At 41.5% G+C, this 22,127-nt stretch overlaps 1 protein-coding gene across 5 annotated transcripts in view; it reads right to left on the minus strand.

The window, feature by feature from the left end:
- Positions 1-22,127, minus strand: part of MAPDA (N6-Methyl-AMP deaminase) — a 47,063-nt gene that overhangs the window by 9,627 nt on the left and 15,309 nt on the right. For all 5 annotated transcript variants that reach the window (XM_084903700.1, XM_084903699.1, XM_084903697.1 and 2 more), the window contains 5 exons: positions 9,541-9,622; positions 7,016-7,142; positions 5,706-5,786; positions 2,793-2,931; positions 297-397 (listed from right to left, as the gene is read on the minus strand). In XM_084903700.1, coding sequence (XP_084759826.1) covers positions 297-397; positions 2,793-2,931; positions 5,706-5,786; positions 7,016-7,142; positions 9,541-9,622 — 530 coding nt within the window. The remainder of the gene's footprint in view (positions 1-296; positions 398-2,792; positions 2,932-5,705; positions 5,787-7,015; positions 7,143-9,540; positions 9,623-22,127) is intronic.

Below are 22,127 nucleotides of genomic sequence, written 5' to 3' on the forward strand. Positions count from 1 at the left end.
CATGTCCTTGACTAGAATCAACCCTGGACCCTTCAGTTCACAGGCCAGTGCTCTCTATCCAATGAGCCAAACCAGCTAAGGCACTGTTTTTTTCTTTAATGTGCCCTAGTTACTGTCCAGGATCTTTTCCCTTGGAGCCAAACCAGTCACCCTAGCCCTTTGTAGCCTCTCATGCCCCAGTCCCCTCTCACTCCTCTATTTGGGCTTTATTACCCTCAGGCATGCAAGGCACTCAGCTAGTTAGTGAATGTCTGACCTAAAGCAACTCGCGGACTAAAAAGGAGCAAAATACTTACACAGATCACAGAAGGATGGGCAATGCTGTACCAGAATCCGAAATGATGCTTGTCATAAGATGGAACTGTCCGACTTTTGATGTTTGAGGTCAAACAGAGTTCTACAGGAAAGGGGGGAACAGCCTTTTATTAAAAGCAGATTAGTAGACTCAATCATCAAGTAGATACATGAGAAATCTTTCTAAGTTATGCTAATTTTCAGTGTTCATTCCTTTATAAAATCGACCTCTTCTTGCCCTGGTGTGGCTATTGGTTGGGCATCATCTCGGGCACTGAAAGGTTGCTGGTTTGATCCCAGGTCAGGGTACATGACCAGGTTGCGGGCTCGTCCCTGGTAAGGGGCATTCAAGAGGCAACTGGTCCAAATTTTGCTCTCACATTGATAATTCTCTCTCTCCCTCTCTAAAAAAATCAAAAAACATTTTTAAAGTTGACCTTTTCTTGTGTGAAATTTGTAGTTCAATTAGTGTGGTTGTGTGGGAAATATGTGCAACTTATGGCAGCAACTGTGGCAGGCAGGGAATTAATATTTCCTTTATGGCCATGTGCTTCCCCTTTCTTTTAACAAGAGAGAAAAGAGGTGTGTAAGCCAGTCACCGTAAAGAAGCCAGGGAATTATCTGAAGGGTTGCTACCCTCTCCATGGTCTACGTATGGAGGCTAAAATAAAGGTCAGATAATGGCAGAACTGTTTGAGAGTTAACAGCATTATAAAAACCAAGAGCAGAAATGGAACTTTTCCAAGGTTTCAAAGAAAACACCCTACTTCTTTTAGTCAGACAACCATCTAGTCACTGCCTGCTGCAAGTAAATCCATCTTAAGAATGACTTCTTTTAACAAATTCCTGCCTTGAAACTGTACCAGGCTCCCTAGGCAGAGTGAAATACTTCATTGACTTGATGGATGGCGTCTGCTCCCTTGGGTAAGGCAGCCTCAACACAGGGCCACCCAGTCCAAGAAATGGCAAAGCCAACCTGCCCCCTCACTATCACTATCACTACAGTTTCCATTTTCTCTACTTTTGTTGATGTTTAAAATTTTCCTCAGTAAAAATAAGCAAGCCTCATCAATTATGAATTGCTGAAAAGTCTATGAATAGTTTTAAGAAAAGCATACCCAAACAAATATTTTACAAATTGGTAAATTTGTAAATTCAGCGAATTTATCATTCAGTAAAAATGGATTTCAGTCATTGCTTCTTTCCCTCTTCAGAAAGGCCTTCCTTGATCCATCCAACTGAAAGTGGTTATCTCATCATTATATCAGCCTGTTTAATTTTCTTCAAAGAACTTAACTCTAATATTTTCTCGTGCATTTGTTTACTGTCTTACCTTTAGACTATAAATTCCTTGAGAAAGCAAGCTTGTTTGTTTTGTTTACTGCTCTCTTCCTAGCAATTTGAAAAGTGACTGGAACAGAGTAGGCATTTCATAAATATATACTGTTAAACAAAAACAGCTCCAGGTATAAACATGTAGACTAACAAGTGTGTAACAGTTAACATACATATAATAATATACTTTGAATTTTCCATAATTCTTAATTTTAAAAAAAGTGACACATTTTCATAACACATCTTAATTTGGTTAAAGTCATTTCAAAATACTAGATGCCCCTTATTCCTTCAGTATAATACTGAGTTCTAGGAAGTAGGGAAAACAGAGAAGGGCTATGCTCTCCTATTCTAACTAGAGGCCCGGTGCACAAAATTCATGCACGGGATGGGGGTGTCCCTCAGCCCAGCCTGCACCCTCTTCAACCTGGGACCCCTCAAGGGATGTCCGACTGCCCATTTAGGCCTGATCCCAGCAGTCGGACATCCCTCTCACAATCCAGGACTGCTGGCTCCCAAATGCTCGCCTGCCTCCCTTCCTGATTGCCCCTAACCACTTCTGCCTTCCAGCCTGATCACCCCCTAACCACTCCCATGCCAGCCTAATTGATGCCTAACTGCTCCCCTGCCAGCCTGTTTGCCCCCAATTTCCCTCCTTTGCTGGCCTGGTTACCCCTAACTACCCTCCCCTGCAGGCCTGCCCCCCCTCCCCCAAATGCTCTCCCTTGCAGGCCTGGGTCCCCCCAACTGCCCTACCCTGTAGGCCTGGTTGCCCCCAACTTCCTTTCTCTGCTGGCCTGGTCATCCCTAATTACCCTCCCCTGCAAGGTTGATTGCCCACAACTGCCCTCCCTTGTAGGCCTGGTCCCTCCCAACTGCCCTCCCCTGCTGGTCATCTTGTGGTGGCCATCTTGTGTCCACATGGGGGCAGCCATCTTGTGTGCTGGAGTGATGGTCAATTTGCATATGACTCTTTTATTAGATAGGATGGAAGTTAAAACTTTGTGTTACTTAAATAAGGGTCAGAAAGCACTTATTCCTATCTTTTACTTTCTAAATATTTATATATTTAGGACAAAACTTCTCTATATCTAGGTTGCAATGTGGGGGTTGGGGTGGAAGGGCATAGGGTTGTCTGAAGGACCTGAAGCCCTAAGCCTTACCCAGCGGTATCTGGTGTTTCCTCACAAAGTCTACAAGATCCAAGGATCCTCCCTCAGAGGAGCTGAGAAATGTCCCATGTCCAATTCTGTCAGGAAACAGATCCAGGAGAACTTGTGTTTCTTCTTTGATGTTTGGGATCTCAAAAAGAGGGGAGAGAGGACATCAATAACCTCTTTCAGTTGTTTTAAAAGTGCTTTTTCTAAAGCCAGGTACTCTGTCCCTGAGAAGGTAGTACAGATATTCTGGAAAGCTGAATTACTTATACCTTCTTAGCTCTTTTCTTTGCCTTTTATCTTCCTATTCATTTCCCAATATTCTAGATTCATTCCAGTGATGATAATTATAGCCAATGATAATAAACACATTTAAGGAAAAGTATTAAGATGAAGAAACTAAAGCTCAGAAAAAGTAATTTTCAAAAACAAAATCCAAAGCTCCATATGTATATGTGTCCTATGGTGTAAATGCATGTTCATATATATTAGAAAAAGGTCTGGAAATATATAAATACAAAATTGTTGTTTTTTTAAATATATTTTATTGATTTTTTTACAGAGAGGAAGGGAGAGAGATAGAGAGTTAGAAACATCAATGAGAGAGAAGCATCGATCAGCTGCCTCCTGCACACCCCCTCACTGGGGATGTGCCCGCAACCAAGGTACATGCCCTTGACCGGAATCGAACCCGGGACCTTTCACTCCACAGGCTAACGCTCTATCCACTGAGCCAAACCGGTTTCGGCTAAATAAAAAATTGTTAAGACGATCAAGTTGAGAGCACAACTGAAATGGGAAGAAGACTTTTCATTTTTTATTTCTTTCTATATAATAGTTCTCTATACTTGGCTTTTCTTCAGGTACATATAAATTTTGTAGTTAAAAACATAATGTATTCTAAGCAAAAGTTGTCCAAGATTCATGAAGCTAGTGAATGATAGAAGAGTGAAATCTGGCTCCATCTGACTCCAGGGCCCAGACTCTCAACACAGCGTGCTCATGTTTTATTTTGACAAGACTAGCTACATACATACCACAACTACCATGAAAATGTCTAGCTGTGCTCTTTATTCCTTAGTAGCCTAAAATTCAAATCACAATAACATGTGGAAATGAAATATCTTGTATCCAATGGACTATATAAGAAATGCAACAAAAATTAAGCTAAAGCACTTTTTTAAAAAAAATTATTTATTTATATTTTATTGATTTTTCACAGAGAGGAGGAGAGAGGGATAGAGTTAGAAACATCGACGAGAGAGAACCACCGATCAGCTGCCTCTTGCACACCTCCTACTGGGGATGTGCCCACGACCAAGGTACATGCTCTTGACCAGAATCGAACCTGGGGACCTTTCAGTCCGCAGGCCGACGCTCTATCCACTGAGCCAAACCAGTTTTCAGCAAGCTAAAGCACTTTGATGCTATGCACCAAGACCAGAGATAACTGGTTACAGTTACACATGCTGGCTGTTTCATTATATCGATCAGTTGCTTCAGTCAGGTATCAGGTCAGCTAGATAGTTTCCTAAAAGTGAAAGGTCTTTTTTATCAGAGGGTGGACACATGGAACCTATATTTTCTTAAGTTCTTCCACTAGATAACTGACCCCTAGCTTATAGACATGAAAACCACCAATAATGACAAGAAGCTCCATTTTTCCCTTAAATCTTTAAGTCCTGATGCTATTCAACCTTTATATATCATTCCATCTAATACTCAGGATAACCCATGAAATAAGCAGAATAAGTATTATTTCCTGCATTTAACCCATTGTATGCCATATGCGGCAGACCTTCCCCACACGCCATGTGTGTCTATAAAAAAAAAGTCCCTAGTGACAGCTCTGACCAACTTTAAAATCATTTCTTGTGAGAATTTTCAGCTAAAAATATTCAAGAACACCTGAATTATAATATATTTATTTTTCAAATATTCATTACAAATTGATTTTTTTCTATAAATTCAAAATATCGTGGCAGTGGGGATGTTTCTGTTTTGGACGCATGGCCGTAAACTGGTTAAGAAACAAATCCAAACTCAGGTAGTTGTATATATTATGTGTAGCTTTTTGTATGGAAAGAAAAAAAAGAATAGGAAGAAATAAACCATTTATAAAATGGGGGAAAGTGCAATGGAGTCCCTTGTTTGCCTCACGGAGATGTGAAGAAAGTGACGTTCTCCAGCCATTATCTGTCATTTGTTCATGCTGCAAGGAGGTGGGGACGGAGGGCCACCTGATCTCCCTGCTGAGCCTTATAGAAAGATGATGAGGTACTTCCTTTTGTTAGTACATGTGATACACTCAGGTCCCTTTCCCTATGAGCACAAAGTGAGATGAACTGGTGCTTCTCTCAATGCCAGCTTACCAATGATGTGGTCAATGATGGAAATTCATGAATTTTCTCTAGCAAGATGTCATTAAGCTATTTCTAAAGACACAGCTGTACTAAAAGTCAACAGCCACCCTCCCAGGAACCACAAAAACAAAAACAATAACATGAGAGACTAAAGCCACTCATGCCTTTATCATTATAATTTATGTTAAAACATTTTTACTTTTCCCCTCCTAAAAATGTTTTTCTAAGCCAGATATGTTTTTAGCCACTTAAAGATGATTACTATTTTCCACTGTAAGTCAACTAAATTGACTTCCTCTCCAGCCTAATTTTAAAATAGTATTTACTGCTCTAACTGGTGTGGCTCAGTGGATAAAGCATCGGCCTGCAAACTCAAGGGTCCCAGGTTTGATTCCAGTCAAGGGCATATACCTTGGTTGTGGGCTCATCTCAGTAGGGGTGTGCAGGAGGCAGCTAATTGATGTTTCTCTCTCATGGATGTTTCTAATTCTCTCTCCTCCCTTCCTCTCTGTAAAAAAAATCAATAAAATATGTTTTAAAAATATATATTATTTACCTCTGAAAGATGCAATGCCAACTTCAGACCTGCTTTTTTTGCTTCCAAAAGAGGTTCCAAGAAATCTTTTGCTTGTCCTGCCTTGAAGATAAAAATTAAAATGAGGATGCATGAGAGCACTGGGCAAACTGAGGAACTGTGTACTCTGTCCCAATAAACAAATAAATAAAATAATAGCTGAAAAATACCTCAGCGGATTGATTCATTTGTACATTTTGTTTATAAGGCACCTACAATTTGCTAGACACTTTGGGAGCATGCAAAGCTAGCAAAGATAGTCCTGCTCTCAAGAATCTTAAGTATCAGTGAGCCTGAGGTCAATTAGCTAAGCTAGATTTAGTGGTCACCAAATTTTATTTCTGGAAGGGTGTCCAGTGCTAACAAGGAGAACTTATCTGATTCAGGAAGCCACGTGATTACTAAAAAAGCTTCTATCAAATGGATGGATGAAACAACAGTAGAACATCTCTCTCAAGAAACAACAGTAGAACAGACCAAGTTTAGACAAAGCCAAAAGAACCAGTTTCATGAGATTAATTCAGTGGCTTTCAACTAAGGGCAATCTCCAACCCCTCCTCTCTCCCAAACCCTGGGGACATTTGGCAATGTAACATTTTTGGGTGTCACAACTGGGAGGGTGCTATTGGTATCTAGTAATAGAGCCAAGAATGCTGCTAAACACCCTACAATGCACAGAATAGTCCCCACAAGAAAGAATTATTTGGCCCAAAATACCAATAGTGCCACAGATGAGACACCCTGCTTGAATCTGACATTTAAGAAGTTCTAGGCCAGCCTTTCTCAACGGGAGGTTTTAAGAGATAATTAAGCTCTAGACTAGGGGTGTCGAACTCAATCAGAGAAGGGGCCAAAATCTAAAATTCAGCCTAAATCGCGGGCCGAATGGTTTACTGAACAGTCATAAACTAACAATGTCATAAACTGACAGTGGAGTGCAGTGATGACAGCGCGGTGCGGGCCACATTGCAAGGCCTGGCGGGCTGGATTTGGCCCGCGGGCCTTGTGTTTGACACATGTGCTCTAGACAATTAAGCATTAGACATCCACTATATAAAATGAACTGAATTTTCTCCTATATATGTAGAATGGAATTAGCTGTGTACCATCTTTAGAAGATTGAGAAAATAACCATGTTGTCATGCAAATCTTTTTTGCTTTTTTATGGGGCTTAATTCTTTCATAGAATCTTGGTTGAGAATAGTTGCTGTATGCACCCTGGTTGTCCTTATCCCACAAACTAAATTGACTTTTTAAAAATAAATAAAATGTATTTAGGAAAAATAACTTACTGTAGGATCTCCACTGAGGTCAAGGCCAATAACTGTATCTTTAGTAGATAGGAAAAATTCTTCAGCAAGTTTAACAGTCTCCTTGGCCACTGAAGGCCCACCTCTTCTGTCAATTGATATCAAATATCTTTAATATAAGAAAAACACATTTTAAAACAATGATCAAAAATAGGTCATTTGCCATATAAAGTTTCCCACAGTCTGGATTTGTTGATTGAATCCCTGTCTTACTAACATGTTCTTCTATCTCGTATTTCCTATAAATTGGACATTGGATCTAATCTAGAGGCTTAATCAGATCAAATTCAGTTTTTTGGCAAGAGTTCTATCACAGTTCTTTCATCAGGAGGCTTAGATCCATTATTTCATAAGGATTACAAAATTGGTAATAATTTAATTCTAATATGTATCCAATAGCTGATACATATATTAACTGAAATTCTATAAGAAATCTAATATTCTGAGAGTCCTTGTTAATACTGTGTAACTTTCTTCCTGCATTTACTAGTTTACCTATTTATTAAAAAAATAAAATAAAGCTGGGCGTAGCTCAGTGGTTGAATATCAACCTATGAACCAAGAAGTCACAGTTTGATTCCCAGCCAGGGCATGTGCCTGGGTTGCAGGCTCGGGTTGTGGGCTCAGTCTCTGGTGTAGGGTGTACAAGATGCAGCTGATCAATGATTTTCTCTCCTCATTCATATTTCTATCTCCCCCTCTCCCATCCTCTCTGAAAGAAATAAAAACATATTAAAAAAAAATAAGGAAATTCTTCTAGAACTTATTTACTTACAGAATTTGGATCAACTATATATAAAATGCAGTGTCAATTTTTCCACTTAACAATTTCCCCTGCCATTAAATAATGTTAGAAAATAATAAAAATCATATGAACATAATAATTGTCCTTTGATTGCTGGACATTTTAGGATATTTTATACTTTTTTGTTATAAATAGCATTACAATGAAGAATCTTAACACAAATTAATCAATTTCCTTACATACATTTCTAGAAGAGAATTACTGGGTCAGAGGGGAAAATTATTTTTATAGATCTTAATACATATTGCTCTTTAGAGAGGCTTTATTAATTACATATGCTCACCATCAGTGTAAGTTCACAAACACTGGTTATTACCCTTTTTTGGTGGTGGGGGGTGGATTGAAATGGTACTGTAATATTTCTTTTAAAAATTATCTGATTAGCGAGGTTAGTTTTCTATACATTTAATGGCCATTTGCATATATTATTTTCTAAATTATCTTGTCTTTTGGGTGGTTTTTGAAATTGGGATATTTGTCTAGTTAAGCTTAATTTTGACAGATTTTATAGTCAGAAGCACTATAACTAGCTTTCTTCCTTCGAGGTCCTATTGAGCCCTGATTACGTGCCAGTTCTGTCCTATGAACTGGATGTGTAGTGGCCAAAGAACAAAGCTTGTGGCCTCACTGAATTTATACTCTGAGGGTGAGCATAAATAAACAATTAAACAAGATAATCTCTGATCTGGTTAAAAAGACTGCCATAAAGGAAATAAACAGAGTGACTAGAGGATTTGGGGAGCACTTTAGATAACGTGGTCAAGGAAGGCCCCTCTTGAAGAAGTGACAGCTGAACTGAATAATGAGAAGATGCCAGCCATCCAAGGATATAGTGAAAATGTGTCCTAGACAAAAGTTACAGGAAGTACAAAGGTGCTAAGGTGGGATAGTCTTGGCCTATTTGGGGAACAGAGATGTCAGTCCATAATAAGTAACAAGTGGTCCAGATGAGGCTGTTAAAAGTATGCGAGACAGCCAGATCATATGGAACCTTGGAGGCCACAATCTAGATTTTAGTTGAAGTGCAATGGAAAGCCATACTCACTACAGTAACAGTACTCAAAATTTTACTGCCGCATGAATAAATTTAGAGCTGCATTCTCAACATTATAGAATAGAGTTCTTGATGTTTTTTTCTATCCTATATAATAAAAGCCTAATATGCTAAGTGTCCAGTCAACCAATCAAAATGTAATATGTTAAGGCCGCTCAACCACTCACTATTACATGAACTTACTGCCAGGAGGCAGATAGTCGACCAGTTACTATGACATGCACTGACCACCAGGGGGCAGACGCTCCAACCAGTAGGTTAGCTTGCTGCTGGGGTCTGGCCAATCAGGGCTGAGTGAGACAGGTCGGACACATTCTGGAGCCCTCCCGTGGCCTCTCCTGGGTTGGCCAATCTCCCACATCCCTCCCTAGCCCCTATCGTGCACGGGTGGGGTTCCTCAGCCTGGCCTGCACCCTATCTCAATACAGGACCTTTCAGGGGATGTCAGAGAGCCGTTTCGACCTGATCCTGCAGGCCAGACTGAGGGACCCCACTGGTGCACAAATTCATGTACTGGGCCTCTAGTTATAAGATAAAAACCAGTTATTGTTGACTTATAAAAATCCATTACACCCATGGTGAAAGTAGTAAAATTTTCACCCAATCTAGATTTTTAAATGGTGACCACTAAGGTACAATGCTTCTTACCTAACATCAATGTCTAAGTTTTCTTGTTTAGACTGTTTTATACCCTCAAGTACAGATTCCACGTAAGTTTTTTTAGTCATTCCTGGAAAGGACACAAAGAAAACATGTAAAGAGATCACCAACTATTTAATCCTTCAGCATTAGTATCCCTATATGAACAAATTACATTTTCACTTTATGTTGTGACAAAAGCATGGCTAAAGATGAATTAAAACACAGCCCTGTGGATATATTTTAGTAAATACTAATTGAACTTTAATAAATTTGGAAAAATAATTAAGTACTATAAAAAATAAAATGAAAAAAAAAAAAGACTGAAAAGTTTTCTTAGATTCAACAGACATAAAATGACTCTCACAAATTGTTACAAAAAAATTTAATGTTTTAACAAAACAAGAACAAGAACAAGCCCTTTTCTAAAGCCTCTCTTTGGGTGCTTAAATATTCCTCTTCTGGGAGCTCTGGAAAAGCACTCTCTAGAATAAGCTCCTCTAAAATACTTTTGTGCCCCAATTCTAAAATGCTTACTTTTGGTGGAAAATCTCTAGTAAAGCACAAGAAATTATAAAGAAGTAAAATAAATCTAACATATAATCCACCACTCAAAGATAACCACTGTCTTTGTTTTTCTAAGCATAATTTCTATGTATGTATACTAGAGGCTCAATGCATGAAATTCATGTAAGAGTAAGCCTGCCTTCCCCCAGCTGCCAGCACTGGCTTTCCTCTGGCACCCGGGACCCGGGCTTCGTTCTGGCCAGCAGGCACCCAAGACCCGGGCTTCCCTCCAGCCCCAGCTTCATCCAGAAGGATATCTGGTTTAATTAGCATATTACCCTTTTATTATTATAGATACTAGAGACCTGGTACATGAAATTCATGCAAGGGGCGGGGGGGGGGGTGTGTGTTCCTCAGCCCAGCCTGCACCCTCTCCAATCTGGGACCCCTAGGGGGATGTCTGACTGCTGGGATCGGGCCTAAACCGGCAGTCGAACATCACTCTCACAATCCCTCTCACGATCCGGGACTGCTGGCTCTTAACTGCTCACCTGCCTGCCTGCCTGCCTGATCGCCCCTAACAGTCTCTGCCTGCCTGCCTGCCTGATTGCCTCTAACTGCCCTCCTGTCAGCCTGATCACCCCTAACTGCCTCTGTCTGCTGGCCTGATCACCCGTAACTGCCCCCCCACCCCCCCCACCCCGCCAGTCTGGTTGCCCCTAACTGCCTCCCCTCCCCCGCTGGCCTGATCACCCCTAACCGCCTCTGCCTGCTGGCCTGATTGTCCCTCACTGCCCCCTCCCTGCTGGCCTGGTCGCCCCTCACTGCCCCCTGCCAGCCTGGTTGCCCCATGCAGCCTGCTGTTTGGTTGTTTGGTCTCCCCTCACTGCCTCCCTGCTGACCTGGTCACCCCACGCAGCCTGCTGTTTGGTCATTGCATGAGGGCATCCCAACCAATTTGCATATTACCCTTTTATTAGTGTAGATATTTTGAATAGATGGGATGCTAAGTAAATAAATAAAATAGGGTTTGTTAAAAGGTGTTAAGTTGCCCTAGCCAGTTTGGCACAGTGGATAGAGCATCAGCCTTCTGAAGGGTCCTGGGTTTGATTCCAATCAAGGGCACATGCCTGGGTTGCAGTGTGGGGTGTGCAGAAGCCAGGTGATCAATGATTCTCTCTTATCATTGATGTTTCTCTCCTTCTCTCTCCTTTCCTCTCTGAATTCAATTATATATATAGTGATAAGTGCTATAGAATAAAAGAAAAAATAGAGCAAGCTAAGGGAGGTTGGAAGTAGAGGAGGGTTGGGAGAGTTGACCATATATTAAGTAAGGTGATCAGAGAAGGCCTTCTGGAGAAGATGAAATTTGAGCAATGCCCTAAAGGAGGCGGGGGAATTCGCTAAGCTGTACATGCTATTCAGAAGAGGAACCAGCCACTGCAAACTCTATAAGTCACAAGTGTGCTTGAAGCGTTTGAGGAAAACTTGAGGCCATTGTCACTGGAACAAAATGAGTGAGGGGAAGGGTGCGGTAGTAAGAGATAAAGTCAAGAAGATAAGGAGGCAGAGGGGATTAGTCACGAAGGGCCTGGTAAACTTTGGCTTTTACTTTGAGTGAAATGGGGAGTCATTGCAGGATTTTGAGCAGAGGAGTAACATGAAGTCACTTCTATTTTAAAAGGATCACTCTGGCTGCTGTGTTAAGAATAGACTAGGGGAACAAGGATAAAAGCAGTATGACCTGTAGGTGGCTATAGCAGAAATCCAGGCTAGAGATGGTGGCAGCTTGTACCAGTGGATAACAAAGCAGGTGGGAGAAGGGATAGGGTTTTGGTTGTGTTGAGGGTAGAGATTTTCCTGGTGGATTGAATGTGGTATGTGAGAGACAAATGTCATAAGAGTAACAAGGAATGCCCTGGCTGGTTTGACTCAGTGGATAGAGCATTGGCTTCGAATCAAGGGCACATGCCCAGGTTGTGGACTCAATCCCCAGTGAGGGGCATGCGGGGGGGGGGGGGGGGGGGGGGGGACACAGCCTATCCATGATTCTCTCTCACCATTGATATTTCTCTCCCTTCCTCTCTGGAAAAAAAAAAAAAAGGCTAGCAAGGATTTGGGGCCAGAACAACTAGAAAGATGAAATTGTCATCAACTGAGGAAGGGAAGACTGCATATGGAATAATGTTAGTTCTGAATATGCTGCGTTGTCCTAGAATCCACATGGGGATGTGGAGCAGGCATTTATTTATTTATTTTTTAATAAATCTTTATTGTTCATATTATTACAAAAGTTCATTTTTCCCCCTCCACCAGGTTCCCACCCTACCCTCTGCCCTTTCCCCACCCCCCCCATTGTCCTCATCCATAGGTGCACAGTTTATGTTCAGTCTCTTCCTATACCTCCCTCTCCCCCTTTCCCCAAGAATAGTCAGTCCACTCCCCTTCTATACCTCTGATTCTATTATATTCACCAGTTAATATTGTTCATAAGATTTTTTTTTAATTCCCTTGGTTTTTAGATTCACGTGTTGATAGTTACATATTTGTTGTTCTGGAGCAGGCATTTATATAATCAAGTTGGGAGCAGGTGAAAGATGTCTTGGGCTAGAGATGTAAACTTGGCACTACAAAACATAACACGTGTGTTGCATACCATTGAGTCAGCTCCAACTCCTAGCAACCCTATGAAGGAGGGCTGTCCACATGTCCTGTCCTCAGCAGCCCTGCTCATCGCCTGTAGAATCATGCCCATGGCTTCCTTTATGGAGTCAGTTCCTTTCCTATGTGATCTTCCTCTTTTCTTGTTGCTCTCCATTTTTCCAAGCTTTATTGTCTTTCCCAGAGCACCCTGGCTTCTCACGTTGTTTCCAAAATAGAACAGCTTCAGTTTTGTCATTTTTGCATCCAGCAACTTTTCAGGATTGATTTGTTCTTGTACCTATTTGTCCATCTTTGTTGGCCTAGGCCCGAATACCCACAGAACTCTCTCCAACACCAACTTTCAAATGAACCATTCCCGCCCCCCCCCCCCCCATTGGCCTTCTTCACTGTCCAACTTTTTTTTTTTTTTTTTTAATATATTTTATTGATTTTGTACAGAGAGGAAGGGAGAGAGATAGAGAGTTAGAAACATCGATGAGAGAGAGTCATTGATCATCTGCCTCTTGCACAACCTCCATTGGGGATGTGTCCGCAACCAAGGTACATGCCCTTGACCGGAATCGAACCAGGGGCCTTTTAGTCCCCAAGCCGACACTCTATCCACTGAGCCAAAACGATCTTGGCTTCACTGTCCAACTTTCACATCCATATATAGTAATTCGAAATAGGAGGGTGTGGATGATTTTACCCTTGGTCTCTAATGACACACTTTTGCTACTAAACATATAGATGATATTTAAAGCCATGAGGCTGGATGAGATCACCCAGGAAGACAGAGGAGAGCCCTGGGCACTCCAACCTCTAGAAGTGGGTCAGAGTGAAGAAAAGAAAAGCCAATTGAAAGGAAATGGCTAGTGAAGAAGGAGAAACACCAAGAACACCAAGAGAGTTCGATGTCATGAAAGGGAAGTGAAAAAAAAAAATGTTTAAAGGGGAAGGGATTGATCAAGTGTATCAAATGCTGTTGATAGGCCGAATAAAATGAAGATTTAAAATTAACCATTGTAATGAAAGTTTTCTAAAACTGGCAGTGCTGATGGTTGCATATATCTGTGATTATACTAAAAAACTATTAAATTGTGCACTACACTTGTAATGGGTGGATTCCATAGCATTTGAATCCTGTCTCTCTTTTTAAATTCTCACCTGAGAATATTTCCCCCCATTATTCTAGAGAGATTAGAAGGGACAGAAGGGAGGGGAGGGGAGAGAGAGAGAGAGAAACATCAATGGGCGAGAGACACATCTATTGGTTGCCTCTTGCACTTGCCCCTACCAGGGCTGGTGAACCTGCAACTGAGGTAAGTGCCCTTGACCAGAAATGGAACCTGAGCCCCTTCAGTCTGCAGGTTGACACTCAAACCACTGTACCACACTGGCCAAGGCCATCTTCATCATTTTTAGGTGTACAACTCAGTATTGTTAAGTACATTCACATTGTTGTGCAGCCAGTCTCCGGAACTCTTTCATCCTGCAAAACTGACTCTGTACCCATTAAACAAGTTCCCCGTTTCATATTATTCCCAGCCTCTGGTAACCACCCTCCTTCTTTCTGTTTCTATGAATTTGACTACTCTAGCTACCTCATAGTGGCATCATACATTCTTTTTCTTCTTATGACTAGCTTATTTCACTTAGCATAATGTCCTCAAGCTGCATCCATGTTCTAGTATGTGTCAGAATTTCCTTCCCTTTTTAAGGCTGAATAAGATTCCATTGTATGTAATATATTTATATGTTTTATTTGTTTGTTTGTTCCTTTATCTGTCAATGGACACTTGGATTGCTTCCATTTTGGGCTATTATGAATAATGCTTTAATGAACATGAATGAACAAATACTGTATTTTTATTTTATTTATTTTTAAAATGTTTTTATTGATTTTAGAGAGAGGGAAGGAGAGAGAAAGAGAGAAACAAAACATCAATCAGATGCCTCCTGCATGCACCCTGACTGGTGACGGAACCAGTAGCCTCTTGGTGCACAACAAGATGATATTCAACCATCTGAGCTACACCATGATATTCAACCAACTGAGCTACACCAGCCAGGGAAAAATACCATTTTTTTTTTTAACACATTTCATTGATTTTTTTACAGAGAGGAGGGAGAGGGATAGAGAGAAACGTTGTTGAGAGACAAACATCTACCAGCTGCCTCCTGCACACCCCCTACCGGGGATGTGCCCACAACCAATGTACATGCCCTTGACCAGAATCGAACCCGGGACCCCTCAGTCCGCAGACCGACGCTCTACCACTGAGCCAAACCGGCTTCGGCACCATTTTTTTTTTTTAAACGTATTTTAAAACATTTTTCTGAGAAGGGGTCCATGACACAAAATTCCAGTTAGTGGTCTGGCTAGCATTTGAATTCAGGCCACCTGGTTCTAGAGCCTATGATTGCCCTCCATGCTTATGAGATCATGCCACATCTCTTTTATATCAGGACAGTTTCTGCATCAATATACGGACGAAAAGAAAAAAAAAAAAAGACATTTTCCATGTATGCATGCAACCTATTTCTATAGAGTTATTAATTTGGGTCTTCTCGTCCCTTCCTCATCCTCCTCATCACCACATGCTTTGGAACTAGAGATTCTGTCCTTGGAACATGGGAATGTTTCTCTCCTTATCAGAATCTGCTAGGCCTGCAGCCCTGTGGCTCTGGGGTGTCGCTCAGCACTGAGAGAGTTCACCTGCCTGGGAGCCACATGTTCTCCCATGGTCCCGACGCTGCTGCATTGAGGGTACACTTTGACATATAGCTCCAGCATAAGAACTTGAAACCCTGTCTAATCTAGCAAGAGTAGGGCCATCCAGATTTTCCAAGAGTAGCCTATACTCTGCTATAGATTATTAGCTCTTTGCATCTGAACTTCTGTCCAAAGGGTGAGGGAGAACTAGGAAGGAACACTTGATGGGAACAGATAAACAGCTGGAGTTTTAGTAAGCAGCGAGTGAGAAGCAGAGAAGAGAATTGCAAGCGGGAAGGGCTGGAAACTTGCATTATCCCCTAGTGCCTGTGGTCCGCAAAGTGCGGCTCTGTTGACTAATGGGTTTGCTGACCACTGGCCTAGTGTCTCTCACAGGAGAGAAGGAGAGGGATAGAACTGATGAATGCTCGCATAATACAAATACAGTTCATCTGAGCCAAGAGAGAAGCAGAGGTATGTGGGAGGAGGTGCTGCTTTGAGACCTCACCTTTGCTCATATGTTCACAGAAGTAGGTAAGATGGGGAGGAGGTGCTTGGTGGAGGCAAGGAGCTACTCAGGAGCACCAGTGCTCAGGAATGAGATACCATCACCCAGGTCAGAAGCCCAAGGTGATGTGGTGCCTTAGCTCCCCTCCTCAGCATTTCCTGATCCATATTTAGTAGCTCTTCAAGAATGGAGACCTCAGCCAGCCCTGAGCCTTCCAGGACTTAGAACCTGCCCCAGTGCAAAAACCACCTTTTCTGTGGGGATAACTCTAGCCCACACTCTTTCTGCATTCTTCTCCTATCCTAGGTATCTTTGTCTCTGGATCTGTTCCTGGAGATTTATTTGTTTCTTTCTATCAACACTTCTCTCAGTGCAGACTTATGGTTCACTGGGGGAGAGGAACTGTACTGGGGAGAGGGGCGTGAAGTGAGAAGGATGGTAAATGAAGAGTTTCTAAAAGATCAGTACCAAGACCTCTTTCTCATTCTACTCTCTCTGCCCAGGCTATCTCATTCCTTACCATGTTGGTTTTGTTTTGAATGTTTTTATTGATTTCAGAGAGATATAGGGAGAGAGAGAAAGAGAGAGAGCGAGCTAGAAACATGTTCCTGACTAGGGATCAAACCCACAACTCAGGCATATGCCCTGACCGAGATCTCCTGGTTCATGGGTCAATGCTCAATCACTGAGCCACATGGGCTGGGCTATGATAGGTTTTAAATTAAATATTTATTTATTTTTATGAAAGTTACTCATGTACATACATGTTCTTTATTATACATTCTTTATTACTTACAATGGGGGCATGGGTGTGGGGTGGAAGAGATCAATGGGGGGAAAAGGGTGACATTTGTAATACTTTCAACAATAAAAATATATTTATAACAAAGTAATCCCTTATTCCACTCTGCTTCCCAGTGCTTAAAGGAGATTAAACCTCTTAGCTGACTCTTCTGGCATTTATTGATTTTTTCTAAATATCATGCCATTTCTTGGTTTTTAAGTCTTAGATTAAAAAAAAATATATATATATATATTTATATATATACATATATATATAAATATATATACATATACATACATACATATATATATATATATATATATATATATATTATTTTAGAGAGGAGGGGAGAAGGAAAGAGAGATAGAAACATCAACAATGAGAGAGAATCATTGATTGGCTGCCTCCTACATGCCTCACTCTGGGTTTCAAGCCTGCAACCCTAGCATGTGCCCTGACCAGGAACTGAACCGTGACCTCCTAATTCATAGTTCGATGCTCACCTTCTGAGCCATGCCAGCTGGGTAAGCTTCAAATATACACTGACTTCTATTTTTAATATGAGGATTTCATGCTCTCATCAATATGCTTGTACTTTCTCTCTATTCTCCTAATATAGTAATGTTACTTTTGTTAAATCAATACTGAATGTGTTTACATCTTATGAATGTGTAAATGTTATTTTCAAGCTGTAACAATGCACTCTTTACATTTCCTTTCTTGTATGTTTTCCCCTGAAATGAATAATTCTTTTTAAATTTATTTACATAATTATCTATGTACTTATCAATTAATTCTCATACTCTCTTCTAGAAATCTCTCAATATGTTCAGATACAATCAAATAGTTTATCGGTTTTATCATTTCCCCTTTTCCCCTTAAATATATGCCTCCAAAACCTTTCACCTTTCTGCTCCAATCTGATATGGTTGTTCTCTAAGTCTTCTACAAAGCTATAGGTCTTGGATGCTTCACCTGCAACCAGCATATATCATTAATTTATCTCCTAGGTTGGATACTCTTTTCCCTGATTTCTATGACTTTTAAAAATATATATATATTTTACTGATTTTTTTACAGAGAGGAGGGAAGAGGGATAGAGAGCTGGAAACATTGATGAAAGAGAAACATCGACCAGCTGCCTCCTGCACACCCACTACCGGGGATGTGCCCACAACCAAGATACATGACCTTGACCGGAATCGAATCTGGGATATTTCAGTCTGCAGGCCAACACTCTACCCACTGAGCCAAACCAGTTTCAGCTCTATGACTTTTGTTTACTCTCTCATTTTGGTGGAGTACATCTCCAATAGCTTCCTCAAAGGGGTGCATGGTAGATAATTTGAGACTACAAATTCTCATAATAAGCTCAGCCAATATGGCTCAGTGGTTGAGCATTGACCCATGAAGCAGGAGGTGATGGTTTAATTCATGGTCAGGGCATGTGCTCAGGTTGCAGGCTTGATCCCAAGTAGGGGGTATTTAGAGGCAGCTGATGGGATTGATGCTTCTATCTTTTTATCCCTCTCCCTTCCTCTCTCTAAAATAAATAAAAATATTTCTAAATTTTTTCCTCATAATTAACTGATAGCTTGGCTGGGTGGAAAAGTCTAGGTTGTTAGTTATTTTTCTTCAGATATTTGATGGCATTGCTCCATTGTCTTCTGGATACCAGTGTTACTGCTGACAAGTCTGAAGTCATTGTGATTATCCATCCTTTGTGACCTGTTTAATGTCTCAGAAGCCTTTGGGGTATTCTCTTTGACTCCAGTGTTCTGATATGTGGTAGATCTTTTCTCATTCCATGTGCTGAGCACTCAGTGGATACCCTCAATTTTTGTTTTACTTCCCACTCATTCTGAAATTCATATAAATCAATGCTGGAGATTCCTGAGTTGACTCTATAATTTTCTTTCCCCCTCTCCTACTATTTACCACTTTTTTGTCCAGTTTTTTAGAATATTTTTTCTTGTTTATTATTGATTTGAGTAAGATCCATTTTTGTTGTTCCACTTATTTAGTTAATTCTTGTATGTGGCCTGACAAGGGATTGAACATACAATCTTTTTTTTTTTTTTTAAATATATTTTATTGATTTTTTTTTTTTTTTTTTTTACAGAGAGGAAGGGAGAGGGACAGATAGAAACATCCATGAGAGAGAATCATCCATCAGCTGCCTCTTGCACACCCACTACTGGGGATGTGCCCGCAACCAAGGTACATACCCTTGACCGGAATCGAACCTGGGACCCTTCAGTCCGCAGACTGATGCTCTATCCACCGAGCCAAACCGATTTCGGCTGAACATACAATCTTGATGATATATCAGAATCCTTCTCTAACCAACTGAGCTACCTGGCCAAGGCCTGGAATATTTATTCAACTTAGGTATATCTTCCAACCCTTCTATTGATATTTTCTCTCAGTTATCATATTTTTAATTTCCAGTAACTTTTTATTATTCTCCAGATGTTTCTTTTTATAGCTCTCTTGTTCAATATTCTATTCATCTCTAAGGATACTAATTATAGTCTCCCACTCCAATTTTTTTTTTTGTTCCTGGAATTGTTTCTATATCCTCTAAGAACTTATTTTCTGTTTCTGTTTTGTTTTGACAGAGTGTGGGCCTGCAGACCGAAGGGTCCAGGGTTTGATTCCAGTCAAGGGCATGTACCTTGGTTGTAGGCTCCTCCCAGGTCCCAACTCTGGTCAGGGTGAATGTAGGAGGCAACCAATCAATGTGTTTCCTTCACATTAATATTTATCTGTCTTTCCCTCTCTATTCCACTTTCTCTAAAAATCAATCCAGTGAAGATTAAAAATCCTATATAATAAAAGCATAGTATGCAAATTGACTGAACGGCAGAACAACTGTCACTATGATATGCACTGACCACCAGGGGCAGACACTCAACCAGGAGCTGCCCACTAGTGGTCAGTGAGCTCCCACAGGGGAGGGGCCACTCAGCCAGAAGCAGGGCTCAGGGCTGATGAGCGTAGCAGCGGTGGTGGGAGCCTCTCCTGCCTCTGCTGCAGGCAGGCGGGAAGGAGCGAAGGGTTCTGGACTGTGAGCGCCCCCAACTGCGAGAGGGCCCAGTCCAGGCAGAGGAAGCACCCCCTCCCCGCAGTGCACAAATCTCATGCACCGGGCCTCCAGTAAATAAATAAAATCAATAAAAAATATTTTTTAAAAAGACATAGCACCGAATAACATTGAGGGTATAAAAAGTAAATGCTTTTTAAACTTCTGATTATGTCAAGAGAAGCTTCAGTTTGGAAGACATATGCCTTATTACTTCTCTAACACTTGTTAGTTTTGCTTTTTAAGAAAGAGAGGGTAGTTTGGCTCAGTGGACAGAGCGTTGGCCTGCGAACTGAAAGGTCCCAGGTTCGATTTCGGTCAAGGGCATGTACCTTGGTTGCGGGCACGTCCCTGGTGGGGGGTGTGCAGGAGGCAGCTGGTCGATGTTTCTCTCCCATTGATGTTTCTAGCTTTCTGTCTTTCTCCCTTCCTCTCTGTAAAAAAATCAATAAAATATATTTTAAAGAAAGGAAGGAAGGAAGGAAGGAAGGAAGGAAGGAAGGAAGGAAGGAAGGAAGGAGGAAGGAAGGAAGGGCAGGCCCTGGCTGAGAGGCTCGGTTGGCTGTAGCACCCTCCCTTTCACCAAAATGTTGCGGATTTGATTGTGAGAACAGGAAGCAACCAATCAATGTTTCTCTCACATATCTGTTTCACTCTAAAAAAAAATTAAAAAAATAGTAAAAACATATCTTTGTGTTAGGATATGGCAGAAACCACTTGAGGCTGGAACCTCAAACCGGCTTCTCCCTCAACATAGAGTTGAGGGAGAAGGCAACCTCAAAAAAAAGGAGAGGCAACCTGGGCGTGTACCCTGACCAGGAAACCAACCTGTGACCTTTTTCAGCACACAAGGATGATGCTCAACCACACCAGCCAGGGCATCAGCATATTTAACAATGGTATTTTGGGGTAGAATTTGATAATATGTTTCATTTAAAAATATATATTTTATTGATTTTTTTTTACCTAGAGGAAGGGAGAGGGATAGAGAGTTAGAAACATCCATGAGAGAGAAACATCAATCAGCTGCCTCCTGCACTGGGCATGTGCCCGCAAGCAAAGTACATGCCCTTGACTAGAATCAAACCTGGACCCATGAGTCCGCAGACTGACGCTCTATCCACTGAGCCAAACCGGTTAGGACTGTTTCATTTTTATTGCATTTATTTTTATAGTTACTTTCTGCTTTTGGACAAGTGATACTGATTTTAAATTTCTAAAGGAATATGAGGTTTGACTTACATGCTTTATTTAAGACGTATACAAAAATTAAGTAATAGACAGTGATTCAAGTGATTCTTAGGTGTGGCAAAAATAACGAGATGGCACTGAGGTTTATTGCTTTCCCATCAACTCTATGTTGAGGGAGAAGCCGGTTTGAGGTTCCAGCCTCAAGTGGTTTCTGCCATGGGAACTAGTTGGACAAAATCACAAGTTAAAATTCACAACCACCCTGCCCGTGTGGCTCTGTTGGAGTGTCCTCTTGTGAACTGAAAGGTTGCAGGTTCGATTCTGGGTCAGGGAACATACTCAGGTTGAGGGTTATATCCCCAGTAGAGCAAGGGTTATTTCTCCCCTCCCCTCCCCTCCCCTCCCCTCCCGTCCCCTCCCCTCCCCTCCTCTCCCCTCCCTCACTCTCTCTCTCTCACCAATGAAAACATACCCTCCAGTGAGGATTTTAAAAATCACAATTAGTTCTTTCCTGTGATGTTTCCTAAGCATTTCTCCTTTAAAATTTTTTTTAATTGATTTTTTACAGAGAGGAAAGGCGAGGGATAGAGAGCTAGAAACATCAATGAGAGAGAAACATTTGACTAGCTGCCCCCAGCATACCCCCTATCTAGGATATGCCCGCAACCACTATACATGCCCTTGACGGGAATCCAACCTGGGACCCTTCAGTCCGCAGGCCGATGCTCTATCGCTGAGCCAAACCGGTTTCGGCCATTTCTCCTTTTTGCAAACAATTCCCCAGGGCCGGTGGGGAGTTTTGTAGATGTATGGAGCTAGGAATGAGAATAGTTTAGTGGGAAACGGAAGCTTCACGCCCCATTCAACTGCCTGCTAAACACCGTGTGTGGCTGGTGGAGACAGTGCAGGGAGAAAACGGACAAATGTAAATTTTCCAATCTCTTGGTCCCGTATCCAACTCCACAGTCTGATTTTGGGCGTCCTCCAATGCTTCTAAGCCATCGCATCTTCCCAGTTCACGTTTCTGTGGGGAGATGGACAAGACCAAAGCTTGAGGACCTACGGGGCGTGGCAGCGAATTCCTGAATTAGAGGGGTGTGGGGTGGCGGGACAATGTGGTTGGAATGGGGTCTCTGAAGCTGCGGTTTGTGAACGAATTTAC

Source organism: Pipistrellus hanaki (assembly GCF_964339955.1).
Source record: "Pipistrellus hanaki genome assembly, chromosome: 1".
In the NCBI taxonomy this organism is placed as follows: Eukaryota; Metazoa; Chordata; class Mammalia; order Chiroptera; family Vespertilionidae; genus Pipistrellus; species Pipistrellus hanaki.